This window comes from Filicampus tigris, chromosome 9 (assembly GCF_054856515.1).
Source record: "Filicampus tigris isolate MCC_2025a chromosome 9, RoL_Ftig_1.0, whole genome shotgun sequence".
In the NCBI taxonomy this organism is placed as follows: Eukaryota; Metazoa; Chordata; class Actinopteri; order Syngnathiformes; family Syngnathidae; genus Filicampus; species Filicampus tigris.
In genome coordinates, this window is record NC_141225.1 from 1,187,079 (window position 1) to 1,212,812 (window position 25,734).

Genomic DNA, 25,734 nt, shown 5'->3' on the forward strand with positions numbered 1-25,734 from the left:
GAGGCAGCTGACAGGTACCGGCTGGCCAAGTGGAATGCAGCTCTGGCGGTTGCTGAGGCAAAAACTCAGGCGTGGGAGGAGTTTGGGGAGGCCATGGAAAATGACTTCCGGACGGCTTTGAGGAAATTCTGGTCCACCATCCAACGTCTCAGGAGGGGGAAGCAGTGCACCATTAACACTGTTTATAGTGGAGATGGGGTGCTGCTGACCTCAACTTGGGACGTTGTGGGTCGGTGGGGAGAGTACTTCGAAGACCTCCTCAATTCCACTGACACGCCTTCCACTGAGGAAGCAGAGCCTGGAGACTCTGAGGTGGGCTCTCCTATCTCTGGGGTTGAAGTAACCGAGGTAGTCAAAAAGCTCCTCGGTGGCAAAGCCCCGGGGGTGGATGAGATCCGCCCGGAGTTCATAAAGGCTCTGGATGTTGAGGGGCTGTCATGTTTGACACGGCTCTACAACATCGCGTGGACATCGGGGACAGTGCCTCTGGATTGGCAGACCGGGGTGGTGGTCCACCTTTTTAAGAAGGGGGACCGGAGGGTGTGCTCCAATTACAGAGGGATCACACTCCTCAGCCTCCCCGGCAAGGTCTATTCAGGGGTGCTGGAGAGGAGGGTCCATCAGAAGGTCGAATCTCGGATTCAGGAGGAGCAATGTGGTTTTTGTCCCGGCCGTGGAACAGTGGACCAGCTCTACACCCTCAGCAAGGTCCTCGAGGGTGCATGGGAGTTCGCCCAACCAGTCTACATGTGTTTTGTGGACTTGGAGAAGGCGTTCGACCGTGTCCCTCGAGGAGTTCTGTGGGGGGTGCTTCGGGAGTACGGGGTACCGAGCCCCTTGAATAAGGGCTGTCCGGTCCCTGTCAGAGTTTGGTCCGCATTAAGTCGGATTCGTTTCCAGTGAGGGTTGGACTCTGCCAAGGCTGCCCTTTGTCACAGATTCTGTTCATAGCTTTTATGGACAGAATTCCTAGGCGCAGCCGAGGTGTCGAGGGGGTCCGGTTTGGTGGCCTCAGTATTGCATCCCTGCTTTTTGCAGATGATGTGGTACTGTTGACTTCTTCAAGCCGCGATCTCCAACTCTCGCTGGAGCGGTTCGCAGCCGAGTGTGAAACGGTCGGAATGAAAATCACCACCTCCAAATCTGAGACCATGGTCCTCAGTCGGAAAAGGGTGGCGTGCCCTCTCCGGGTCGGGGATGGGATTCTGCCCCAAGTGGAGGAGTTCAAGTATCTTGGGGTCTTGTTCACGAGTGAGGGTAAAATGGAACGGGAGGTCGACAGGCAGATCGGTGCAGCGTCTGCTGTGATGTGGACCCTGTATCGGTCTGTCGTGGTGAAGAAGGAGCTCAGCCGAAAAGCGAAGCTCTCAATTTACCGGTTGATCTATGTTCCTGCTCTCACCTATGGTCATGAGCTCTGGGTCATGACCGAAAGAACAAGATCTCGGATACAAGTGGCCGAAATGGGTTTCCTTTGCAGGGTGTCCGGGCTCAGAGTCGAGCCGCTGCGCCTCCGCGTTGAGAGGAGCCAGTTGAGGTGGCTCGGGCATCTGATAAGGATGCCCACTGGACGCCTCCCTGGTGAGGTGTTCCGGGCATGTCCCACCGGCAGGAGACCCCGAGGACGACCCAGAACACGCTGGAGAGACTGTCTCCCGGCTTGCCTGGGAACGCCTTGGGATCCTTCCGGAAGAGCTGGAAGATGTTGTTGGGGAGAGGGAAGTCTGGGCTTCCCTGCTTAAGCTGCTGCCTCCGCAACCCGACTTCGGATAAGCAGGAGATAATGGATGGATGGATGGATGCTTGGTATAAAAACACAAAAATATATTACAATAAAAACATAAGATGCTGTACTTAGCATTACTGCTGAGAGGTGGATGGAGAAGGAGGGGAGGGCGAAAAAGGCAAAGATACTGCCAGCGCGCACAGACACGATCAAGACTGCGCATGCTCAACCACAAGGAATACTGATCTTTGTAGTACAGGAAGTGCTTGTATGCGGAAGTGAAGTGTTGTGTTTGCCGTGCAACCACTGCAAATACACAAGCAGAGGTTAAACAATCTCAGACGCAGCACAAAAGCACACTTTTGGAGCGAGGAGGAAACCGGCTGCTTTATTCCTGTGGTAAGTGACATGAATATCAAGTGTTTTATTGCCAGTTTAAAGTAACACACTGAAATGACGTCCATTTGAGTCTCAACGCCATGCTTTGCCGTCACAGTGGGTTATTCAAATGACGCAGCAACTGTCCGCTCATTCATGTAAACGGGATATCAGGAATGTTTCAGAAAACGGAATTTTGACCTTAACCCGAATATTGACTGCATGTAAACGTAGTCACTTTGGTGCTGGGGACAAAAGAGAAGAGTAAGAGGCACGGGCGTCATAAAGTACAGGCAGATGATGTGATATTACATTTTATCAAGGCACGCAGTTGGGGAAAAAAGTGAGTGCTTTTTTTTTTTTTTTTTTTCTTGTGAAGCTTTCCGTTACCGACCACCCAGCTATGAGAATATTCCAGAAAGAGAAAGTCACCAATGGAGGAGCTGGTTATCATAAGCTTCCAAAAATATGTAGCTGCAGTCTACCAGAAAGAAGAAGCCGTGAGGAGCCACATTGAAAGAATGACTGTAGCCGTCATATTTGAATCGACTCCAGATGCTAACAGATGTGTGCTAAATATGGTTTTTCAATAAAGATCATTCACATTTGTAAATGTGTTGCTTTTTCAAACATCTTTTGTAAAAATCCACTTAAAATGTATCTAAAAAGTTTGCGTAATTGTAAACAAATGAAGTTTTGAGGGAAAAAAATTGCAACTTTTATTTCAACCTTTAGGAAAATTGCTTGCGAAATCAGGCATTTTAGACCTCAACAATAAGAAAAATGGCAGTGAGATCCTGATGAGACTGATGATTGACAATACAAACGCAGAATGCAGAGTCTGCAAGGGAACTCTATTATATGATATTCAGGAAGGTGCCAGTGTCTCTCATGCAACTGTCGCTGTTTGGTGCTGGATGGAGACTAAAATATATAAAATGAAACAATGTCATTCCCAATGTTTAATAAAACCCTTGCTTCAGTTCCCTAGGATCAACCTTCACCCCCAAAAAATAAATTAATAAGAAATGCCCCACAAAGGTAGACAGCTGCTCCTTTCGTTGGGAAATACTGTCATACTATAATGGAAACAATAGCTCATAATGAAGGAACCATTTTGATGTGAATTTAATGGCCCCTCTATATGTATTCTTCTTACCCTATTGGTTCCTTCTTGGTGAAGGTGAGGTTGCGGTTGGGTCTTGCTTGATTGATTGGGATGGTGCTGCCCTGAAATTGTATGAAAACAATTTTAAAAACCTTAATTATAGTGTGTGTGGGTGTGTGTGCATTCGTGCGTGCTTGTCTGTGTGATGGGTGTATCAATGTTCCCTCTAATTTAGGGCTGTCCAATGACTGATCAGGATCATTCTAATGATAATAAGTTACACGATTTAGATATGTTCCAAAAAAATTCTTACCACCTATATATCAAAATAGACGATATCTTTAACACTAGACTCAAAACACACTTATTCACTTTAATGTCGCCAATATCAGTTGCCATTTTAGTGATGTTTTATGTTCAGTTATTTTATTTGACTGATTTTCAGAGCTCGGCATTCCGCCTGTGACAGACCGGTCCGTCTATCCGCCTATGACGGATGCTCATTTTGTAGGCGATAAACGGTAGATGCAAAACTTAAAAAAAATAGTCGGATTAAACATCGTTGGAAGCCCATTTTTTTCATCTATGTAACCGTCTATCGTTTATTTTCGTGGTAAAGCTTCAATGGCCGTGGCGAGGCTTCCATTTCCCGTTGGCTGCAGCTGAGGCTTTTTGACAGCTTCTGGGTCTTAAAAGGATACTCATTTAATCCGGCTGAGGTGAGGCTTCCATGCCACAGAGAGTCTTTGGTAGTTTGTCAATGTTGGTAGTCGGAAATGGTAACGGAAGCCCATTTCAAATGATAGCTGGACTGGCCTATAGGCGATTACTATTTGATCCAGCCGGGCAAATGGCAGATAAACGGACTGTAGGCGGACGCGATAAACGGACCGCAAATCTTTTGTAGTATGCCAAGCTCTGGTGATTTTTAATTATGTTGTACGGTGACCTTGAAAGGCGCCTATAAATAAATAATTATTATTTTTATTATTATTTTTACACAACCTGTTCAGGGTGTCCCCCGCCTACTGCCCAAAGACAGCTGGGATAGGCTCCAGCACGCCCCGCGACCCTTGTGAGGAGAAGCGGTACAGATAATGGGTGGATGGATTATTTTTACAGTACAAATGTTTAAAACACGTAGGTCACTGATGGTGTAGTGGTACACACGCCTGAGTTGTGTGCGGGCAGGGTGAGATCGATTCCCGCTCAGTGACGGTGTCTGTGTGTGCCCTGCGACTGGCTGGCGACCAGTTCGGGGTGTAGTCTGCCTTCGCCCGTTGACGGCTGGGATAGGCTCCAGCACCTCCCCGCGACCCTGTATAGGATAAGCGGTTTGGAACATGACATGACATGACATGTTTAAAACACGACTTAAGACTTATTTGTACGATTCTACGTTTAGTTTAACTGTTTGTTTTCGCCTCTTTACTGCCACTTCTATTCTTTTTCTGCCCCCTTTTCCCAGGCTTGGGAATTAGGTGATGATGACCGAATTGGAGGTTGCTGTTTCGATCCAACAGCCACTGACTGCTACAAGATTGGAGGCTGACCACGTCCTCGGAGGCGCTGTTATGGAGATTTCTACATTGATGACCATTGGGCCCCTGCTCACTTCATCGATGTCATCTTCCTGCAGCACTTCATTTGATTCAATTTCACATCACTTTAACAAACACTATATAGGACTATAATGTGTGTTCAATGTTGCCGACTCGGCATCCATTGCTGATCCTGATCATCCTGGAAGGGGGATTCCCCCATCTGTGGTCCCTTCTCAAGGTTTCTCACTTTTTCCCAGATGTTTTTATTTTAGTTTTTCCTTGCCCTCCTGGGGGTTAAGATCAGGGGATGTCGTGTATATGACCTGGTGCATATGTGAAGCCCTTTGAGACTTTCCTGTGATTAAGGGCTAAATAAATGAATTTGACTTGACTTGAAATTATCACTGGATAGAGATGTATCATGAATTAAATATGTTTGAAAGAATCAGTTATGGATTTTATACCACTTTTTATATCATGAATTGACCCAAATTGACTTGAATTGTTCAGAAATCAATGTAAGTACATGGGAATTTTGTAATATTCATATATATTTTTTTATGGTGTTAATAGTTGCCATTCTGTAATGCAAAATATATGAAGTGAGGAGTCACACGACTTTCACTTTTTATGAACAATAACTAATAATAAAAATTGTTGAAAAGGTAAACTACATTAAATATTGCATAATGATATTACTAATGACTATAAAAATGTTGCAAAGCTTCACTTGTTAGAAAATAATCCTCAAGAAGGATTTGAGGGAATTTACCTAGCCCAGTAAATATGAGAATTTTCTCAAATTCACACTCTTTAGATGATGCTAAACATTAATATTCAAAGTTTTTGGTGCTAAATATTAGGATGCTGACTCAAGATATCAGATCATTGTAACAGATTTAAAAATCAGGCAGCATGGTGGCCTAAACGTACAGTAATACATAACTCACATTTGGTCAAAAATGAGCAAAAGTACAGATGTGAGGCAGCTCAGAGCTGCAATAACTTGTGTAAATTGCATGACATGGCCATCCACAATTCATACATATTCTCACTCAGCATCAGGGCATTTTCCCTCAGTCGGTTATCGGTGAGGTGACGAGTGGACAGCACAAACGCTGGACAATGCCACATCTCCAATCAACGTCTTGTCAAACACAGTTCAACCAGTTTTGCTTGTATTTTGAATTCTTCAGTTCATAGTTGGGTTCATAGTTATTTCACACCCAATTTTTCAGAAGGGGTCCAACCTGAATCTTGTCACACCAGCCAGCGAAGTAGCGGAAGGTCTGGATTGACATGCCCACGTGAGTCTTGAGAGCCAGAGTGTAAACAGCTCCAGAGTCAATGGATTCAATGGTGGCCAGCTCCTCCTGATGTTGCTCCATCAGATCAGCCAGCCTTTATTGAAGGGCACACAGGAAAAGGCAAAGGTACTTTATTTGTCACATTTACAATGTACAGTCCTAGTTACAGAAAAGCAATTAGCCTGAACATGAAGCCAGAGTTACAATGAAATGATTTAGATCAGGGATGTGAAACTAATTTTTATCACGGGCCACATCGTAGTTACGGTTTCCCTTGGAGGGCTGTTATGACTGTGAACCATATAAACGTACGATCGCCTTATATTATCACATAAACACAACAAATTGATGGATAACTAGTTTTGAAATGAGAAGCCAGTAAATCATTGTTCAGCTATTTAAAAAATATTTTACAACAAAGGATTGCAATACTGGCGGCACGGTGGTCGACTGGTTAGCACGTCCGCCTCACAGTTGAGAGGTCATGGGTTCGATTCCCGGCTCCGGCCTCCCTGTGTGGGGTTTGCATGTTCTCCCCGTGCCTGCGTGGGTTTTCTCCGGGTACTCTGGTTTCCTCCCACATTCCAAAAACATGCATGGTAAGTTGATTGGTCTCTCTAAAATTGCCCCTAGGGGTGATTATGAGTGTGGATGTTTGTCTCTGTGTGCCCGCGATTGGCTGGCAACCAATTCAGGGTGTCCCCCGCCTACTGCCCGAAGACAGCTGGGATAGGCTCCAGCACGCCCTGCGACCCTTGTGAGGAGAAGCGGTATCGATAATGGATGGATGGATGGATGGATGGTTTGCAATACTGATTTGCCTTCACAGACCACATAAATGCTCTTGTGGGCCGGATCAGGCCCTTGCGCCTTGAGTTTGACACCTGTGATTTAGATCAAAGAATATTCATGTGTTAGAATAGCCCGGTCTAAGTACAGACCTAAATCCCTTTGATCATCATTACTATTAATGAAGGGAGAAAACATCCATCCATTTTCTGCACCACTTATCCTCATTAGGTTTGCAAGTAATTTGAGCCTATCCCCTCTGACTTCAGTAAAGAGGCGGGATATGCCCTGGACTGGTCACAAACAGCTTTTCTTGTCGCCAGGAAATTTTGAACATGTTTAAAATGACATTGTGACAAGAAAAACTGTTTACAACCGTTAAACCTGTTTGCGACTTTAAACGAACCTTGACAAAAAAATAACAACTTTGCACATACACTGGCCAACCTGCACTGCTCAGTGAGATACGGGCTTAACGGCTTCTGGAAAATGACATCATCAGTGGAGCAGTTCTTCCTGTAGGCGTACAGGTGAGGGTCCACAGTCACGTCGATTTTGATCTGTGCCATGATAAGCTTCGAAAAGCACTTGATCACTATCAGAGTGAGGGCTACTGGCCAATAGTAATTCAGACCTGTCACTGTGGAAGTCTTGGGTGTTAGGGCCTGCAGATTTGCACGGAGTAATCCTTTGCAGAGTTCTCCTAAAGTCTGATGGAGTCAAGCTCAGGGGTGTGTCATTGGCAGTTTGACGCATGGGGTGTTTTTGGGTTCCTCAAAGAGTTTACTCTGCCTCTCAAGACTGGGACAGGAGAAAATATTGCAGGTGGTCCAGTGAGCAGATGTATTACGAAGTTAAGGTAAATTAAGGCTACAGACTTTACCTAAATTGTTGTAAATTCCATTCTTCTACAACTTAAAACTACTTGCAACGTTGCTACGAACTCATTAACATTATATAAACACAACTGGCAGCTCTGCTCGCTCACTACCTCGCTCCATAGACATGTTTGTATTGTTAATTACTTGAATTGACAACAATTACAAGAAAACATACTGAGTTACTGTACCTTGTGTATTGAATGTGCTATATAAATAAAGCTGCCTCCCCCCGTTAGTACACAATGTAGAGCGGTTAGCAGGCTAATTATCCAACTAGCCGCTAATTTGCGATGTCAACGCATGACTCCGGAGAGAGGGTTAACCACTTGAAATAAGGTTGCTGATAATATTGATTTTATCAGGGTAGAAAAGACTACAAAGTCCTAGTTGTTAACCTTTACTATGGTTACTAATTTGTAAACTTTATATAACGTTCTTGTGTGAAAAGCGAGTTCATTTGACTTAGTCACATGTGGCTGGAGGACTGGAAACGGACTGTGCAACGCAGTAGGGAGTCTGGGGCTATCGTACATACGGTGTTGTGCGTTCGTTTAGCGGTGTACGTTGACGCACAGAATTGAATGAGCGAGAACTGGAGAAGAGCAAGGAAAGAAAAGCACTTGTCCTGTGTATTTATTGGGAATCATTTTGAGTTGGCCTCAAGTGATGTTTGGCCAACACACTTGTGTGAAGATGGCTTATTTACCTGAATCAGTGAATAAATAGCAGAACTCCCTTGCAATCATAGTTTACATTTTGAGATTAAGAAATGATAGTGTTGAGTTGTTTATTATCTCCCTCTCCGATGTGCGCGAATGAAGCGGCTGCGGCATTCAGGTTTCAAATTTCCCGCGGTCAAACGCCAGCGCTCCTTCTTATTCTTCATCTCTTTCTTCTTCTCCTGCCTTTTCTTCTCGACTCCGTGCAGACTGAACGTGTGCAGTGCTCAGCGTTCCCGCCGGGGTTCCCAAATCAAGTGTGACAAGATGATGATTTAGTTGCCACTTGATATCTCAATTTTTTGTATATTAATTTTGGGATTTCATATTTTATTTTGTATTTATTATTCTTCTAACATGCTACAATATTGTGAGTATATATCTATTTTTATCCCGCTTAAGTACTTGTTCCTTTTGGGTTTGGTTTTCTACGGCGTATTTCCGTAGCTAAGAAGAACCAGGGAGAAATGTGAATTAGAGTGAGGTTGTTCCATGAAGATACAACGAAACACTGTCCTGCTGTGTCGGTTACACACACATCATCACATCACCGATCACGAGAGAGAATGCGTGCGAACAATTTCTGACGTGTGCGTGGCATGTGTTGCAGACCTCTCGTCAACATGTCTCACAGCACAATGTGTTGATCGCATGATGCAATGCGGCAGTTGTCGGGAGTATAAAGAGGCCTTTCGCGGAGTAGGCTGAGATGAAATTTGGCCGCCTTGCGACTACGTCACATGTATGAGGGCCAATTAGTGGGCCGGACTAAAATCCACCACTGCCCTTGCTTAGTCTGCCCCTTTTTTCAAATGTGTCATTGCCCGTCCTCATCCCCCAAAAATGGACGTCCGTCCGGGACGGAGGGACAGACCGTTCTGCCCCCGGGAAGGACTGCCAAGCTCTGACCATTATGTTTGAGGTTGCTCAGCCCCGGGTTAGTACCGAATCTAGGTTGTTATAGATTACATTTTTAAGTGTTATCTTGACTTACTTTTTCTCCTAAATCCACCTCGACCACGACTCCCTTCACCGCCTATCCAAAAATTCGGTGCGTTAAACGGCAACACTCAGCTGAAGGTTTGGCCTCACTGGAAGTCTGGTACTCTGAATCTTTCCAAGTCCAACTTTGACATTTAGACAAGCCGACCTCCCGGGCTTGTATTTGTCCGAAATTGAAGCACACGGGCCGGCCCACTCGCAGCGCGACGCCGCTGTATCTCTCTCTGGACAAAATGAAAGCGTTCGACGCGATGAGACCTGCTCAGGAGCTCCGGTTCGCGCGAGGCTCCTGGCAGCCTGACCGGCGGTGGAGGACGCGGAGCTTCTTGACTGCCTAGACGGCGGATCTCCCTGAAACAGAGCGCCATGTCTTTTCAATGTTTATCCACCTAGCCATCCATTTTCTCGAACCAGACGCCGCACCGCAATTCTAAACTGAATCTCTGGCAGGACAGCTAGCTAGGCTGACTGTGCTCTTGAGTGCTCTTCGGCTGGATGGCTGACCGTTGGCAGCGTGGAACTACTCCGACACGACTGCATGAGCAGGCAGGTATCTGAGACAAAACCCCCATGTATGGATGGTAAAAAGCTGATCTCGTTCTGCAAAACTTGACTGGTTAGCAATTCTAATTCTCCATGGCTGCCCGCCTGCCTGTCTGTCTATGGGTATATAACAAAATTTTAGCATCACTAAATGTCCAAAAACTACAACCAATCGCCACTAAAATTCATATGCCCATTCCTGCTATTGTCCACTCTAGCCTGTAAAAGTATATTTTTTTAATGATCAGCGTAATATTTTTGATTTTGTGGAGGTGATAGTGGTTTAGCCTCACATTTGATGTTAATAAATACCAACTATTGTGGAGCCTGTTTTTATATTTTCCCAGGTTAAAATGGACAAACGTAGGAATGTGCATATGAATTTTGCTGGCAATCAAACACTGCTTTAGACACTAGGTGACAACCGAACGTGACAAACTAAACCAGGAAACAACACATATTAGTGTGCTTGCCTCCCCGCTATGACATGGAAAGAAAAAAAACACACACCAAAAGGGGACGTGCCAATCTGCAGTTTTCATCATCACAAAAAAGTCCATAAATCACTACAGATTCTTTTCGGGGGTGAGTTAGAGTGCTGACATCATTTTTGCATACAGACCTATAAGTGCAGATGTTCCGCCCAATCAAGTGTCCCTTTTACGCCAGGGGAGTCTGGAGGGGCCTGAAGACCATCTCAGGCCACGGACAACCCAAGACCCGGACTGGGGGGGACCTAGAGTGGGCAAATGAGCTAAACCTCTTTTTCAATAGGTTCGATCAGATGCCTGCCTCCACTCAGACTCTCCTGCTGCAGCCTCCATCTACTCCTCCTGCTGGGCGTGTCACCCCCTCCCCTCTTTTCTCCACAGTCTCCAGCTCCCAGCTACACCAGATAGCCACCACTCCCTCCTGCCCAGCCTTGGCCTTCACAATATCTCAGGTGAGGAACCAGCTGAAGAAGATGAAGGCGAGGAAGTCAGCGGGTCCAGATGGCATCAGCCCCCAGCTCCTCAAATCCTGCGCAGACCAGCTGTGTGGAATTGTCCAGCACATGTTCAACCTGAGCCTGAAGCTGGGCAGGGTCCCCCAGCTATGGAAAACATCCTGCCTGGTCCCGGTGCCAAAGACCCCCCACCCGAAGGAGCTCAACAGCTTCAGACCAGTGGCGCTGACGTCTCACCTGATGAAGACCTTGGAAGGACTAGTCCTTGTCCACCTGCGCCCCCTGGTGAGCTCCTCAATGGACCCACTCCAGTTCGCATATCAGCCTGGCATCAGTGTGGATGATGCCATCATCTACCTCCTCCACACTTCACTCTCCCACCTGGAGAAGGCGGGGAGCACTGTGAGGATCATGTTCTTGGATTTCTCCAGTGCTTTCAACACCATCCAGCCCACCCTACTGGGAGACAAGCTGGAGCGGGCGGGGGTGGCCCACCACCTCACCACATGGATCCAGGACTACCTCACAAACCGGCCACAGTATGTGAGGACACAGAACTGTGTGTCTGACGTGCTCCTCTGTAGCATGGGGGCCCCTCAGGGAACTGTCTTGGCTCCCTTCCTGTTCACCCTCTACACCTCGGACTTCAACTACAACACCCCTACCTGTCACCTGCAGAAGTTCTCTGACGACTCTGCGATTGTCGGCCTCATCACAGGCGGAGATGATCGGGAGGACAGAGAACTTACTCAGGGTTTTGTGGACTGGTGCCAGCAGAACCGCCTCCTGATCAATGCGGGGAAATCCAAAGAAATGGTGGTGGATTTCGGTAGGCCCCAGCACTCTTCACCTGCACCAGTGAATATCCGGGGAACAGATGTTGAGTTTGAGAGTTGAGATGTTGACTCTGTGGACTCGGTGGGGGACAGGAGGATGTTGGCCAAGCTGTCATCAATGCTGGACAACCTGGACCACACCTCCAGGGCACCCTAACAGCACTCCACAGCTCCTTCAGTGACAGACTGTTACACCCTCGCTGTGCAAAGGAGAGATTCCGTCGTTCCTTCTTGCCTGCTGCTGTCAGACACTTTAACAGGAACATTGTGTAGTCTCTACAAACTGGCGGACATTACTGCAATTGTGCAGTCCTGCACCTGAGCTCATATTGTGCAATACCCAATATTCCCCACTACTGTAATACCGTGAAATACTCAACATTCCCCACTACTGTTAGTCTAGTTTTATTTTTATCCAATGCTGTTCCTCATATTTCACTGCAGCACTGTCACTTACGTATTTTTCCTCTGTACTATGTACAGGCCAAAATGAGTGTTCCTCATACTTTTTATGTAGATGTATGTTGGTGTGTATATACACGTGTAGATACACATGTTACTGCGTATATTTACATAGGTTTGATCCTGAATGTTTGCCGTCAATGTAATACATTAATGGCTACATTATGCCGCCGTCCCTGTGTAACCTCTATCTTTGCTGCTGTAACAATGAAAATTTCCCCACTGTGGGATCAATAAAGGCATTCTTATCTTATCTTTAGTCACATATGATAAGTACATTATCTGCGTGAGTCACCAAGTCATCCACAAATTCAGAAAATTCAACTAAAAAGCCAGAGTACAGACAAGGGGGACGGTAAATAACTGCAAGATAAATGGCAACAAGGTGGATTGCAGAACAAGAATTTCAAATATTTAAAAGGCGTTGTTAGAACAAGGGCTAAATTTAAGAGCAGATTCGGAAATAAGGGCTACACTCCAACCCTTCTTACGAGGACATGCAACATGTGAACTCTCAAATTTTGGAGGCGAGGCCTCGTTTAGTGTGAAAAACTCATTAGGTTTTAACATAGTCTTGCAAAGACCAATCATGTTAAGATATGTTCTCTAAGGAGGTCATTAACTAGCAAGGCTTTCGAGGAGAGTGATCTAATCTTCATAAGACCGGGTTTCAATAAAGTAGGAAGATCTGGACTATTCCCTATCACAGCATAATCGTAATATGAATAAGATTGCATTGCCTGGGTCCCATATAATACTTTCAGCGACTATAAGTTAGGTGGGAGGTTCCGAACGTAAGAATCTGAGTTATTTGTCGGTATTATTATTGAGAGCAAGCACCATTTCATCAATAAGACCGACCAAGGAAGAATGCTACCTGTCCTGTCGCACCACCACAGTAGAAAACATGTAATTAAGTAATGCAGCAGTGGTAATGAGATGCCTCCTCATCTGGCTCCTCTCAACGTGGAGGAACAGCGGCTCGACACTGAGTGCCTCGCGGATGACTAAGCTTCTCACCCTATCTCTAAGGGAGAGACCAGACACCCTGTGAAGGAAACCCATTTCGGCCGCTTGTATCCGGGATCTTGTTCTTTCGGTCACAACCCACAGCTCGTGGCCATAGGTGAGGGTAGGAACGTAGATCAACCGGTAAATCGAAGCTCTTCACCTTTTGGCTCAGCTCCTTCTTCACCAGGACAGACTTATACAGAGTCCGCATCACAGGTGATGCTGCACCGATCTGCCTGTCGATCTCCCGTTCCATCTTGCTCTCACTCGTGAACAAGACCCCAAGATAATTGAACTCCTCCAATTGGGGCACGATCTCATCCCCGACCTGGAGAGGGCACTGGTCTCAGATTTGTAGGTTCTGATTCTCATCCCAACCGTTCACACTCGGCTGCGAACTGCTCCAGTGAGAGTTGGAGATCACAGCTTCAAGAAGCCAAACATTGTCTGCAAAACGCAAGGATGCAATATGAGGCCACCAAACCGGACCAGCTAAACACCTCGGCTGTGCCTAGAAATTCGGTCCATAAAAGTTATGAACAGAATCCGTGACAAAGAACAGCCTTGGCGGAGTCCAACTCTCATTGGAAACGAATCTGACTTACTGCCAGCAATGCGGACCAAACTCCGACATCGGTGGTACAGGGACCGAACAGCCTGTATCAGGGGGCTATGTACCCCATACTCCAGAAGCACCCTCCACAGAACTCACAGAGGGGCACAGTCAAACGCCTTCTCCAAGTCCACAAAACACATGTAGACAGGTTGGGCGAACTCCCATGCACCCTCGAGGACCGTGCTGAGGGTGTAGAGCTGGTCCACTGTTCCACAGCCGGGACAAAAAGAATATTGCTTCTCCTGAATCCAAGATTTGACCTCCCAACAGACCCTCCTTGCCAGCACCTCTGAATAGACCTTACTAGGGAGGCTGAGGAGTGTGATTCCTCTGTAATTGGAACACACTCTCCAGTCCCCCTTCTTAAAAAGGGGGACCACCACCCCAGTCTGCCAATCCAAGGCACTGTCCTTGATGTCCATGCAATGTTGTAGAGTTGTGTCAACAATGACAGCCCCACAACATCCAAAGCCTTTAGGAACTCCTGGCGGATCTCATCCGGGCCTTGCCACCAAGGAGCTTTAAAACCACCTTGGTTACTTCAAACCCAGATATAAGAGAGGATAGGAGGCTACCCTCTCATCCACCAGGGTAAACCCCAATGCACAGGTGCCAAGTCGGGGGGCAATAAGTAGGCCCACACGTGCTCGGCACCTCTCACCTTGGGCAACTCCAGAGTGGAAGAGAGTATAAGGAACGTCTCGACTATACCGAGTCGGTACTCCTCAGCCTCACACACCAGCTCAGGCTCCTTCCCTGCCAGAGAGGTGACATTTCATGTCCCAAGAGCTAGTTTGTTTCTGCAGCTGGGGTTCGGACCAAGGTGCCTCCCTTTTGCTGCCGCCCAGCTCACAGGGCACCCGACCCCTTTGGCCCACCCACAGGTGGTGAGCCCACGGGAAGGGGGACCCACGTTACCTTTTTGGGCTGAGCCCAGCTGGGCCCCATGGGTGCAGGCCAGGCCACCAGGCACTCGCCAACGAGCCCAGAGGGGGCCCCGATGACCCATGTCCGGGCAAGGGAAAACGGAGGCCATACATTTTTCTCATCATAAGGGGGCTCGAAGCAGCTGTAGTTCATCGATCTGGAAGGCTGAGGGAATGTCGTTTAGCCACATTTCCGTCAAACAAAGAACGGAACAATTCCTCATCTGACTGGAACCATCCAACCTCAAGCGAGGTAAGTCCATTTTATTGTCCAGTGAGAGAACTTTGGCAAGCAAGAGTGACGTATCGGTGGGTTGCTGCTTAGTTGAGCTAGTCATCCAGCTCATTTGCCCTGATTTTATTCCTGTCACCAACGCTTCCTCTTGCCACCATTTCCCCGTGCAGTTTATTATTCCGTTTGTAGCAGATGCTATCTGCCCACAATACTTTCAGTGTTGATGAAACAGTTGTCATTGAACTCTCGCACAATGCGAAACGGGTGCTTTGCCACATTGTGGGTGTGAACACAGCTGACTGCTTCATGGCCAATGGAAGCGGCTCCTCTCATTCCCTTTAGACGTGGACAGTCGTTAACATGACAGAAGCAGAAGCTGACTCGCTGCAGATCATGCAGGAGATCTCGAAGCGCACAAGGTGCGTTTATAAGGAACTGCAAGCAGACCTCCATGTAGGATGATGTAAAGTTTGCCACTGCTATCACAGAACACCGCTATCCGTGTTCGTGAGTAACACCCCAGGCCTCCCCACCAAATGAATTGATTCATACAATGATTCAGAGGGTTCGAATGAAATAGGATGGCATCCACCACACAAATACGCAGAGCTTAGAATGTGTCTGCATGCACCTCTATCTAATCCACCAAAATTGTGTTACAACTAGGGCTGTCAATAGAATTAAAAAATTGAGAGATTAATTAATTATGATGGCGGCACGGTGGTCGACTGGTTAGCACGTCCGCCTCACAGTTCAGAGGTCGTGGGTTCGATCCCGGCTCCGGCCTCCCTGTGTGGAGTTTGCATGTTCTCCCCGTGCCTGCGTGGGTTTTCTCCGGGCACTCCGGTTTCCTCCCACATTCCAAAAACATGCATGGTGAGTTGATTGGACACTCTAAATTGCCCCTAGGTGTGATTGTGAGTGCGGATGTTTGTCTCTGTGTGCCCTGCGATTGGCTGGCAACCAGTTCAGGGTGTCCCCCGCCTACTGCCCAAAGACAGCTGGGATAGGCTCCAGCATGCCCCGCGACCCTTGTGAGGAGAAGCGGTACAGATAATGGATGGATGGATTAATTATGATCTGTAATTAATTGATCTAATTAATCAATTTTTTTAATCTCACTTAAAAATTGCTGAGAAAATCCCCAATGGTAGTGAGTTGAGGTCCAGTGATCTGCAGTTATAGCAAATTTATCATAAGTGGGGGTGGGTATAAGAAAACATCCTTGGTCTGCCAGAACGCCCAGTATGGCGCAGTGAGAGCTGCCGAATTCCCAAAAATGCAAAATAAGGCTTGCATTAGCACGAAATTCAGGATGTTCCAGATATTACGCCCGAGCGCCGCGCTGCCCAGTGCTGTCTACAAAAATAGAGCCCTCAATCCCTGGACTATGAGGCAGTTGTGCTAATCACTGTTCCGCTAATGCCACCATTACTGTTGATAAATGTAATCATAAAAAATGTTCTAACTTGTAGATGAGTCTCCCTCTGTCTCTTGGGTTAATTTTGCCCCACTCTCCCTCTTCAAATGCTTTCTTTGCAGCAGCAACAGCCTTGTCCACATCGCCTATCTGCGCCAGGGACAAATCACAGATGACCTGCAGGACAGACATACACACCTTTTACATGTGCAATCAAACATTGAAATTATCTCACATCTGATCTCTGGATAGATCATAATAATTTTTAGGTATAGTATTTTACAAAGTCTATCAAAGAAAAGAACAATGCATACAAACTTGTACTGTACTACAAGATTAAGTATATATTGTTTACATGGCAAAATAATAATTACAGCTGTGATTACTACAAGAAGATAAGTATACATTTTCATATGCAAAAATAAGAAACAACAGCTATAGTTGTTATTAACATATATATATATATATATATATATATATATATATATATATATATATATATATATATATATATATATATATATATATATAAATTAGAGAGATTCTGTATTTACTTACAGAACCATCTGTTGGGTTTATGGTCTTGTAAGTTTGTCCTCCCTCTGCATCAACAAACTCTCCATTGATGAATAGCTGATGAGGCATTTTAACAGTCATGTTGTTGATTTTTTTCTCCACCTGAGAAAGAGAATTAAATTTAATGAAAAAAAAAACACTTTAATGGCATTGTACACAGAAAGCAGAGCTACTGTTTCTCTGCCTGTTGCAAAAACACATACAAAATGTTCAATTAATAACTATCTTACATAGTCAATGATCAATTCTTCTTCATTGTCCTCCCCTCGCAGCTTTCTGACACACATCTGGATAAAATCCTGGAAGGTGGTGTTCATGTAGACGTCCTCATTTTGTACTTGGCACGTACTTGCACACAGTTTCACTTCCTCTACAAGCCTTAAAATGACAAAGGAAATGTGAAGCTAGTACAAAATAGGTGCTTTTCCATTACAGGTTCCGGAACAGCCTGACACGGCACTACACCGACCTCGCTTGGCCCTGCCGGCCTCCGATGCTTTTCCATTAAAACAGGCACCAAACAATCAGGGTAGCATTGGGGTGCGATCAACTGAACTGAGAAAGCCTCCACTGCACAGTGCACACTCACAGCATGCGGGGATTCTGCCTTAAAGATCAAGTGTGAAGTAAGCTTGACCAACCATCTTTTGAGTAAGACTAACGGCTAAAACAATTTTAAGCATACTTTTGTTTTTTTAACACAACCCATTCAGGTTCATAATTAGACCCATAGCAATGCGCTTAACAACGAAAAAGAATATTGTCACTGTCCTGTGAAAAACACTGATCTCCAATTTTGGAAACTATTTTAATTTTCACTTTAATGCGAGGGGCGGCACGGTGGTCGACTGGTTAGCACGTCCGCCTCACAGTTCAGAGGTCGTGGGTTCGATCCCAGCTCCGGCCTCCCTGTGTGGAGTTTGCATGTTCTCCCCGTGCCTGCGTGGGTTTTCTCCGGGTACTCCGGTTTCCTCCCACATTCCAAAAACATGCATGGTGAGTTGATTGGACACTCTAAATTGCCCCTAGGTGTGATTGCGAGTGCGGATGTTTGTCTCTGTGTGCCCTGCGATTGGCTGGCAACCAATTCAGGGTGTCCCCTGCCTACTGCCCAAAGACAGCTGGGATAGGCTCCAGCACGCCCCGCGACCCTTGTGAGGATAAGCGGTACAGATAATGGATGGATGGATGGACTTTAATGCGATGTCTGTAACACGGAAACATGATTCATGTAAAAATAAGAAAATGAAAAAAATCGAGATAAGTGTTTTTCACATGAAAGCGACGATATGTTTGTCAATCTCCGGTGATCTTTGGCGCATGATGTCATTTACAGAAGGCTGAGTCTGCGGGCAGCCATTGTACTGCATTGGTGATTGTCCTGTTAACTACCCTTTGCCGTTGTTATCACATTATTGGGTGGAATGCCACTATGCTGTGTGGCAATGCATTGTTCACAGTCAGGCCAACAGTTGTTTGAGTGGCCAAAAGATAAGAATGGGGCACGTAAATTGACCAGTTTCGTTCTTGCTGTCACTCCGGTGTCGACAAGTGTTCTTTGTTACAAGCACTTCGAAGGGCTCTGTTTTCTCATCCGTTTACTTGATGATAAAGGGTTTGCAAAAAGGTAGCTGTGATTACAATACATTTTGAAAAACCAATGATAATGTGGGACACCAACCCACTATGACGTGTGCTCTCAGCGCTAGCAGAATAAATGGACAAGGTAGGTAATCTCATTGTGCGTAATTTACAGCACGGCACAGCATCTACTCAGGAGACTGAGGTCTTTTGGGTTTCAGGGGACACTCCTCAGGAACATTTATGACTCGGTGGTTGCATCTGTCATTTTCCAGGTAGTGGTCTCCTGGGCAGGCGGCGTCTCGGCCTGGGACAAGAAGCGGCTGGGCAAACTGGTTAGGAGGGCCGGCTCTGTCCTGGGCTGCTGCCTGGACTCTGTGGACTCAGTAGGGGACAGGAGGATGATGGCCAAGCTGTCATCAATGCTGGACAACCCGGCTCACCCCCTCCAGGGCACCCAAACAGCACTCCACAGCTCCTTCAGTGACAGACTGTTACACCCTCGCTGTGCAAAGGAGAGATTCTGCCGCTCCTTCTTGCCTGCTGCTATCAGACTCTTTAACAAGAACATTGTGTAGTCTCTATAAACTGGCGGACATTAGTGCAATTGTACAGTCCTGCACCTGAGCTTATATCATGCAATACTCAACATTCACCACTACTGTTAGTCTAGTTTTATTTTTATCCAATGCTGTTCCTTATATTTCACTGCAGCACTGTCACTTACGTATTTTCCCTCTGTACTATGTACAGGCTAAAATGAGTGTTACTTCATACTTTGTATGTAGATGTATGTTGGTGTGTATATACATGTGTATATACACATAGTTACTGCATATATTTACATAGGTTTGATTCAGAATGTTTGCCGTTAATGTTATACATTAATGGCTACATTATGCCGCCGTCTCTGTGTGACCTATATCTTTGCTCACTGAAAATTTCCCCACTGTGGGATCAATAAAGACTTTCTTATCTTATCTTATCTTAGCATCGAATTTCAAACAATGATGCTAGGCTAATAACCGTAGCCTATATAGCTTACCATTCTTACAATCTCGATAGGTCTCGTTTCCACTCCGTCTCCGGTCATTTGGGCACAACATTTTTTGCATCCTGAGCATCTGGCTCATACGTGTATGGTCCAACATACATCATGCCAACAAACCTTCTTCCAACTCTTCAAACACCTGGATCTCCTCAGATAAGTTTGAAATATCGATTCCTGAGCCGATTTCCAACTGGCTTTGTACACTTTCAATATGCAATGCTCTGCCATTGCTATTCTGTAAACGACGTCACAGTTCCGGGTTTGTCGCACGGCACTATCTCACTTTGGGAAAACGATTACTTTGTCGAATATATGAAATAGAAATAATTATTTCATCCTCATAAATGTTTTGTATAATGTTTAATTACTTTACTTGTGACATAAAAATATTTGATTTGGCATTTTGTAAAAATACGCTTCTCTGAGATTTCACGAGTGGTCTTGGCCATTTACTTTGCATGATGTGGCAACGTTGCAAATTACAGCCCATCGAATGCACAGAAGCTTTCACACACACGAAAAATCAATTTGCAGCTTCAAGCGAGAGAAAGCCACCTACCAACGAGTCTTAAAAATATAGTAAATACAGTACACACATTGTGTTTTACAACGATACTGAATCATATATACCATGTCACTATTTCATCCATTGGGTCATATGAAATTGTAAGGATGGTTAAGTATTGTCATACAACACAATATACGTGTTCAGTTTATACTGTACAGTGTTCCCTCGCTACATCTTGATTTGGTTATTATGGCTTCACGCTATCGTGGGTTTTCATTTGTGGCATGTCATGTATTACAGTTTTACCTCGCTACTTGGCGGGTTTTCTTGTTTTTCTTTTCTACCTTCTAAGTCAGAAAAGTCAAGAAATACCGATTTTTTTTGGAGGGCAAATTTGTTTTACAAAAACCAAGATCATGAACATTAGGGGCATGTTCACAAATTCACTCGCCCGTGCACTACTGTCAGTGTGTGTGTTTGGAGAGGCAGAGCGCGCTTCCCTCTCATTAATTTCCAATGCAGCCAATGTTCTAAACCAATCAGAAGCTCGTGCTTAAAGTGTGTCCATCTGGCATGATGCACTGGTGCACCGTGTCTCCAGTTAGAGCGGCAAACGTTTTTGGTGCACTGTGAATAACCGAGCAGTACATTTCAATTACGCTCTGAGTTTCCGAACAGTGAAGTAGTGCGCACTCTGACAATATTTCCGAACGTACCCTAGAACTTGTTGCACCTCATCGTGGGTGCGTTTGGAAATACACTCCAAGTGCGTTGCTTCACTCAGACCATTCAGAAACTCAGAATGTTGTTCAAATGTGCTGTTCCTCCGTTATGTTCCATAGTCCTTATCCGTTCCCGGGTCCGCGCATATTAATTTATGAATGCAGCCTGTAATCACCAGCTCGGTATTTATTTTTCATTTCGCATTTTAAAAGTTAAATGTATTACTAGGGCTGCTTAATTAAGCAAATTTGAACCAAAACCGAATTTTCTGGATGAAACTTTGTTAAAAATGTTCAAATCTGCACGTTCGATTTTTTTATTTTTGGTGTATCTAGGAAAACAATAGTTTCCTCCGCATTTCCGCTTCCTCCCACGAGCGCGCATATTCGAAAAACTACAACACCACCCATGGCTACCGGCGATTCTGCTATTTGCCCAGGCAAGTGAGCGTTTAGTTAATAAATCGGGCAAATATAGATCTGTAGTGTAGTGTGTGCCCCGCATGTACAATACAACCAGCGAGCAAGTAACTCAACGATCGAAAGGCGTCCATTTTTTTGTCCTCTACAATGGACCTCTGCCCAGCCGGTGCATCCGTACTTATAAGTATAGCTTGACAGTACATTGTATTATTGAGTGACAGTTTTGCACTAATCATTGATTTATGTTTAAGTAAGACCAGGGAGAAAGGTGAAAGGCTAGTCACTAGCCGGTTGGCAAAATTACTTGCTGACAGACTGTTTGGTTTACAGAATTGACTGTCTACCTTCCTTCTCTCATGTTGATGATTTCGTTTCAGATGGTATATGCACTTTCTTCTTTCATTATTGGTTTAATTAATCAAATTAAATGTGGGGTTCCCCAAGGTTCAATTTTAGGCCCAATTTTTTAATCTTTATATGCTTCCCCTTGGGGGTGTCATCAGGAGACACGGCGTCAGCTTCCACAGCTATGCTGATGACACACAGCTGTATGTTGCCGTGTCTCCTAATGACACAGGACCCATTGATACCCTTTTAAATTGCATTTTAGATATTAAGTCATGGATGGCAGAGAATATTCAACAGCTCAATCAGGACAAAACTGAGGATTTAGTTATCGGCCCTGAAGATCAGAGAGAGAAACTTTTACCAAAACTACAAGATTTTAAACCCTCAGAATGTGTGAAGAACCAGGGCGTCATCTTTGACTCTGAGCTCAGTTTTATTCCTCATATTAAAAATGTCACCAAGATAGGTTTCTATCACCTTAAGAACATCGCCAGAGTCCGCCCATTTCTCTCTCAGGCTAACACGGAAGTGATGCATGCTTTTATTTCCTGTCGTTTAGATTATTGTAACGTCCTGCTCTCTGGCCTCCCCAAAAAGAGTATCTTTTCTTTACAACTACTCCAGAATTCAGCAGCTCGGGTGGTGGCGAGAACCAGAGGGTGGGAGCACATTACCCCAGTTTTAAAATTGCTGCATTGGCTAACCGTGTGTTTCAGGATCGATTTTAAGGTACTTTTATTAGTTTATAAATGTCTTAATGGTCTTGGGCCATCTTGTTTATCCGATTTGCTTTTATCATACCAGCCGTCGCGGATCCTGAGGTCCTCTGGCGCCGGCCTTTTAATTATTCCAAGGGTGAGGACCAAAATACATGGCGAGGCAGCATTCAACCATTTTGGTCCTCAACTTTGGAATAGCCTGCCAGAGGACGTCAGGTCCGCAGAGACTGTTGATATTTTTAAGAGGAAGCTCAAGACACACCTTTTTAGTTTGACTTTTAACTAATTTTAAGTAATTTATCTTTTCTTTTGACTGAGGATTCTTCTTCTCTTATTTTACTGATTTTAGTTCTTAAATTATATTACAGTTTTGTTTGTTTTTTTAGTTTTGTTGTTCTCTGTTGTTGTTAGCTTTTAGCTCCAGTTTTTCTTCATGGGGGACTCTCCACGTTGGGGGGGTGGCTGCCCTTCCCGCAGGGGCCGTCATCGCATGGGATCCTTGGGTCCAGGTGGCCGGGGGCCTCGACACTTTGTGTGGGGTCCACCCGGCTGATCCGGGCCGGGGGTCTCTGTGATGGCGGCACTCCCTGTGGCCCGTGGGCTGTCATTCCCCTCAACGTGAACGAGCCCCCCTTGGGTACCCTTTCCTCATATGGTTCCTCTGTGCCTTGTCATGTCTTTTTTAACAAAGTTTATCAGGTTGTGTGCTTTGTGTGTATATGTGGGGCGTATGTGTTTGTGTTTATAGGTGCGAGTGCTGATGTACTGGCGGATATATATCTTTGGGTTTGTTGGGGGGTAGGGCGGGAGCGGGTCTTCCTTTTTATGTTGTGTTTTGGACATTTTTACTGGACAGCACTTTGAGTTGCATTCTTTTTGTATGAAAAGTGCTATATAAATAAATTTGATTTGATTTGATAATTAAGAACAGATCTGAAATCTATTGTGTAAGTAAAATGCTGTTAATCCCAATGGATTGTTCTGTGTGTGCATCCATCCATTATCTATACCGCTTGTCCTCACAAGGGTCGCGGGGAGTGCGGGAGCCTATCCCAGCAGTCTTCGGTTGCCAGCCAATCGCAGGGCACATGGAGACAAACAAACATCCGCACTCACAATCACACCTAGGGGCAATTTAGAGTGTCGAATTAACCTACCAAGCATGTTTTTGGAATGTGGGAGGAAACCGGAGTACCCGGAGGAAACTCACGCAAGCACGGGGAGAACATGCAAACTGCACACAGGGAGGCCGGAACCGGGATCGAACCCACGACCTCTGAACTGTGAGGCGGACGTGCTAACCAGTCGACCACCGTGCCGCCCCTGTTCTGTGTGTATTAAGTTAAATTGACTGGCATTTTGAGTTCAAAGAAAGAATTAAGTTTAAATAAAAGACATTCAAAATACTTCATTTTTCATAACTTTTATTTTACAAAGAAATCGTAATCGTTAAATCAGGTTTGAGAGAAAATAATCAAGATTTTCTTGTTAGGCAAAATTGAACAGCCTTATGTATTATGTTTAGAAGGGTGGGAACCATGTGGGGGTGTTCGTAATGGCTTGTAGATTTTCGTCATTGGTTTGGCTCATTTCTTGAAACAGATTGTTTGGTCAAACAGTCTTACAGTTCTGCACAATACAGCTCAGTAGCAAAGGCTCATATCGCTCCCAAAACGGTTCATACATGCTTCAGAACTCCCATATATCATCCTTCTAAATTCCTTTGGATCATTTACTTTCACTTAGTGCTTTTACCCAAACAACCTGGCCGGATCAGCCCAATACCATGGATCACCTGCAAAAGCTCATATCTCTCCCAAACAGTTTGCCTATGTGTCAAAACTAAACTCCTTTCTCATATAAATAGTTAGTGCCCCCAAAATACATTGTGCCTTTCTCATTGTGTAAGGACTGCAAGTCAAAATGCCAGATGGGTCGTTACTGTGGCAGAGACTCTAGCTAACAGAACACAATGTTGTATAAAACTGAAAAAAAAAAAAGGATTACACAGTAAGTGCAGCCTCCAAAGACACACACAGTGCACTCATACTGCCCCCAAAAATTGTACCAGTTTTTGACAGCTTCTGGGTCCTAAAAGCAGACGCATTTTGTCCAGCCTCGGTGAGATGCCATGGTGAGTCTTTCGTTTCAAATAACGCTCAGCGGTGGGTTGTGATGCTAACGGAAGCCCGTTTAAAATGATAGGTCAGACCGGCCTATAGGCGATTATTACTATTTGGTCCGGCCGGACAAAAGGGCGCATAGATGGACAGCGGAAGGGTACCCTGGCTGCAAGCAGAAGGCAATAAACGGACTGCGAGTTTTTAGTAAAATGCCCAGCTCTAGTAACTTCCATACATTACTGTAGAGTACATAAAAAGAAAATGTATACAATGCTCTTTACATGTAACAAACAACCCTCCCAAAAAGACAAAATTATATTTACCGGTACCCTCCAGTGCTGTAAATAAAGTTTCACAACTACAGTAAAACTTTCACTGGTTGCTGTTGTCACCCTCCCTCTCCTGGCCACCATCCTCATTCTCCTGACCATAGATGCTCTTCTTTGTTTGGCCATAGATTTTCATCCACATTGTACACACCCTGCTTCAGTAATCAAGTTCTGATTTCACCGGACTGTCAATCACTGTCATGAATTCATCAAATGTTTCAAAGATTTAATATTTCGTGCTCATGGTATTACTTGACTAATTTTGACAACTGAACAGACTATTGCGCTAGTGATGACTTACACAACGAAATCATGCTGACATGTTTTGGAGAGAGCATCCGTTAGACTGAGAATCAACTAATACGTTTAGATCAGCAAGATTTATTTATTTGGAAAATGTGCTAAATGCGGGCGCCCTGTACATAACCTTTTGCAAAGATTCACTGAGACACTTGAGACGTGCTAAGATCTTTGCAATTTGATGAAATCAATGAGAAATGCCATTCTGTTGTGAACGATTGCAAGGTGGTTTGGGGATTTGTTTGTTATTTTGAGAACGCCATTTCTGTTGGAAGAAATTAGCCAAACCTATAGAGAAAAACTAAGAGGCATAAATCACCCCCCCCCCCCCCCCAAGAAAAAAAACTCAACTTCACAGACTACACCTATTGCAGGTCATTTTTACAAAGTGACTCCCACGATAAACGAGTACTGTATTTTTATGAATTGGCAATGGCAGTGTAACAGAGTTCCCCGGCACAAGCCTACATTTGTCGGCTAATCAGATTACGGTGACATCATGGCCTGATCGGCCTGCATTTTAGAACCATCTTGAAGGAGGTTCTGAAAAGCAGTTCCATAGTAACTGCATGGCCTCAAAAAAGTGTAACCACTCAGGGTGGAGC

At 45.1% G+C, this 25,734-nt stretch overlaps 1 protein-coding gene across 2 annotated transcripts in view; it reads right to left on the bottom strand.

Moving 5' to 3' along the window:
- aldh1l1 (aldehyde dehydrogenase 1 family, member L1) overlaps positions 1–25,734 on the bottom strand; it is an 80,956-nt gene that overhangs the window by 15,875 nt on the left and 39,347 nt on the right. Inside the window, exons 10-15 of one of the 2 annotated variants that reach the window (XM_086040195.1) lie at positions 17,256–17,403; positions 17,008–17,127; positions 16,499–16,626; positions 9,713–9,805; positions 6,007–6,157; positions 3,264–3,334 (exon numbers count right to left, since the gene is read on the bottom strand). In XM_086040195.1, coding sequence (XP_085896321.1) covers positions 3,264–3,334; positions 6,007–6,157; positions 9,713–9,805; positions 16,499–16,626; positions 17,008–17,127; positions 17,256–17,403 — 711 coding nt within the window. The remainder of the gene's footprint in view (positions 1–3,263; positions 3,335–6,006; positions 6,158–9,712; positions 9,806–16,498; positions 16,627–17,007; positions 17,128–17,255; positions 17,404–25,734) is intronic. The other variant, XM_086040196.1, reaches the window with a different exon arrangement.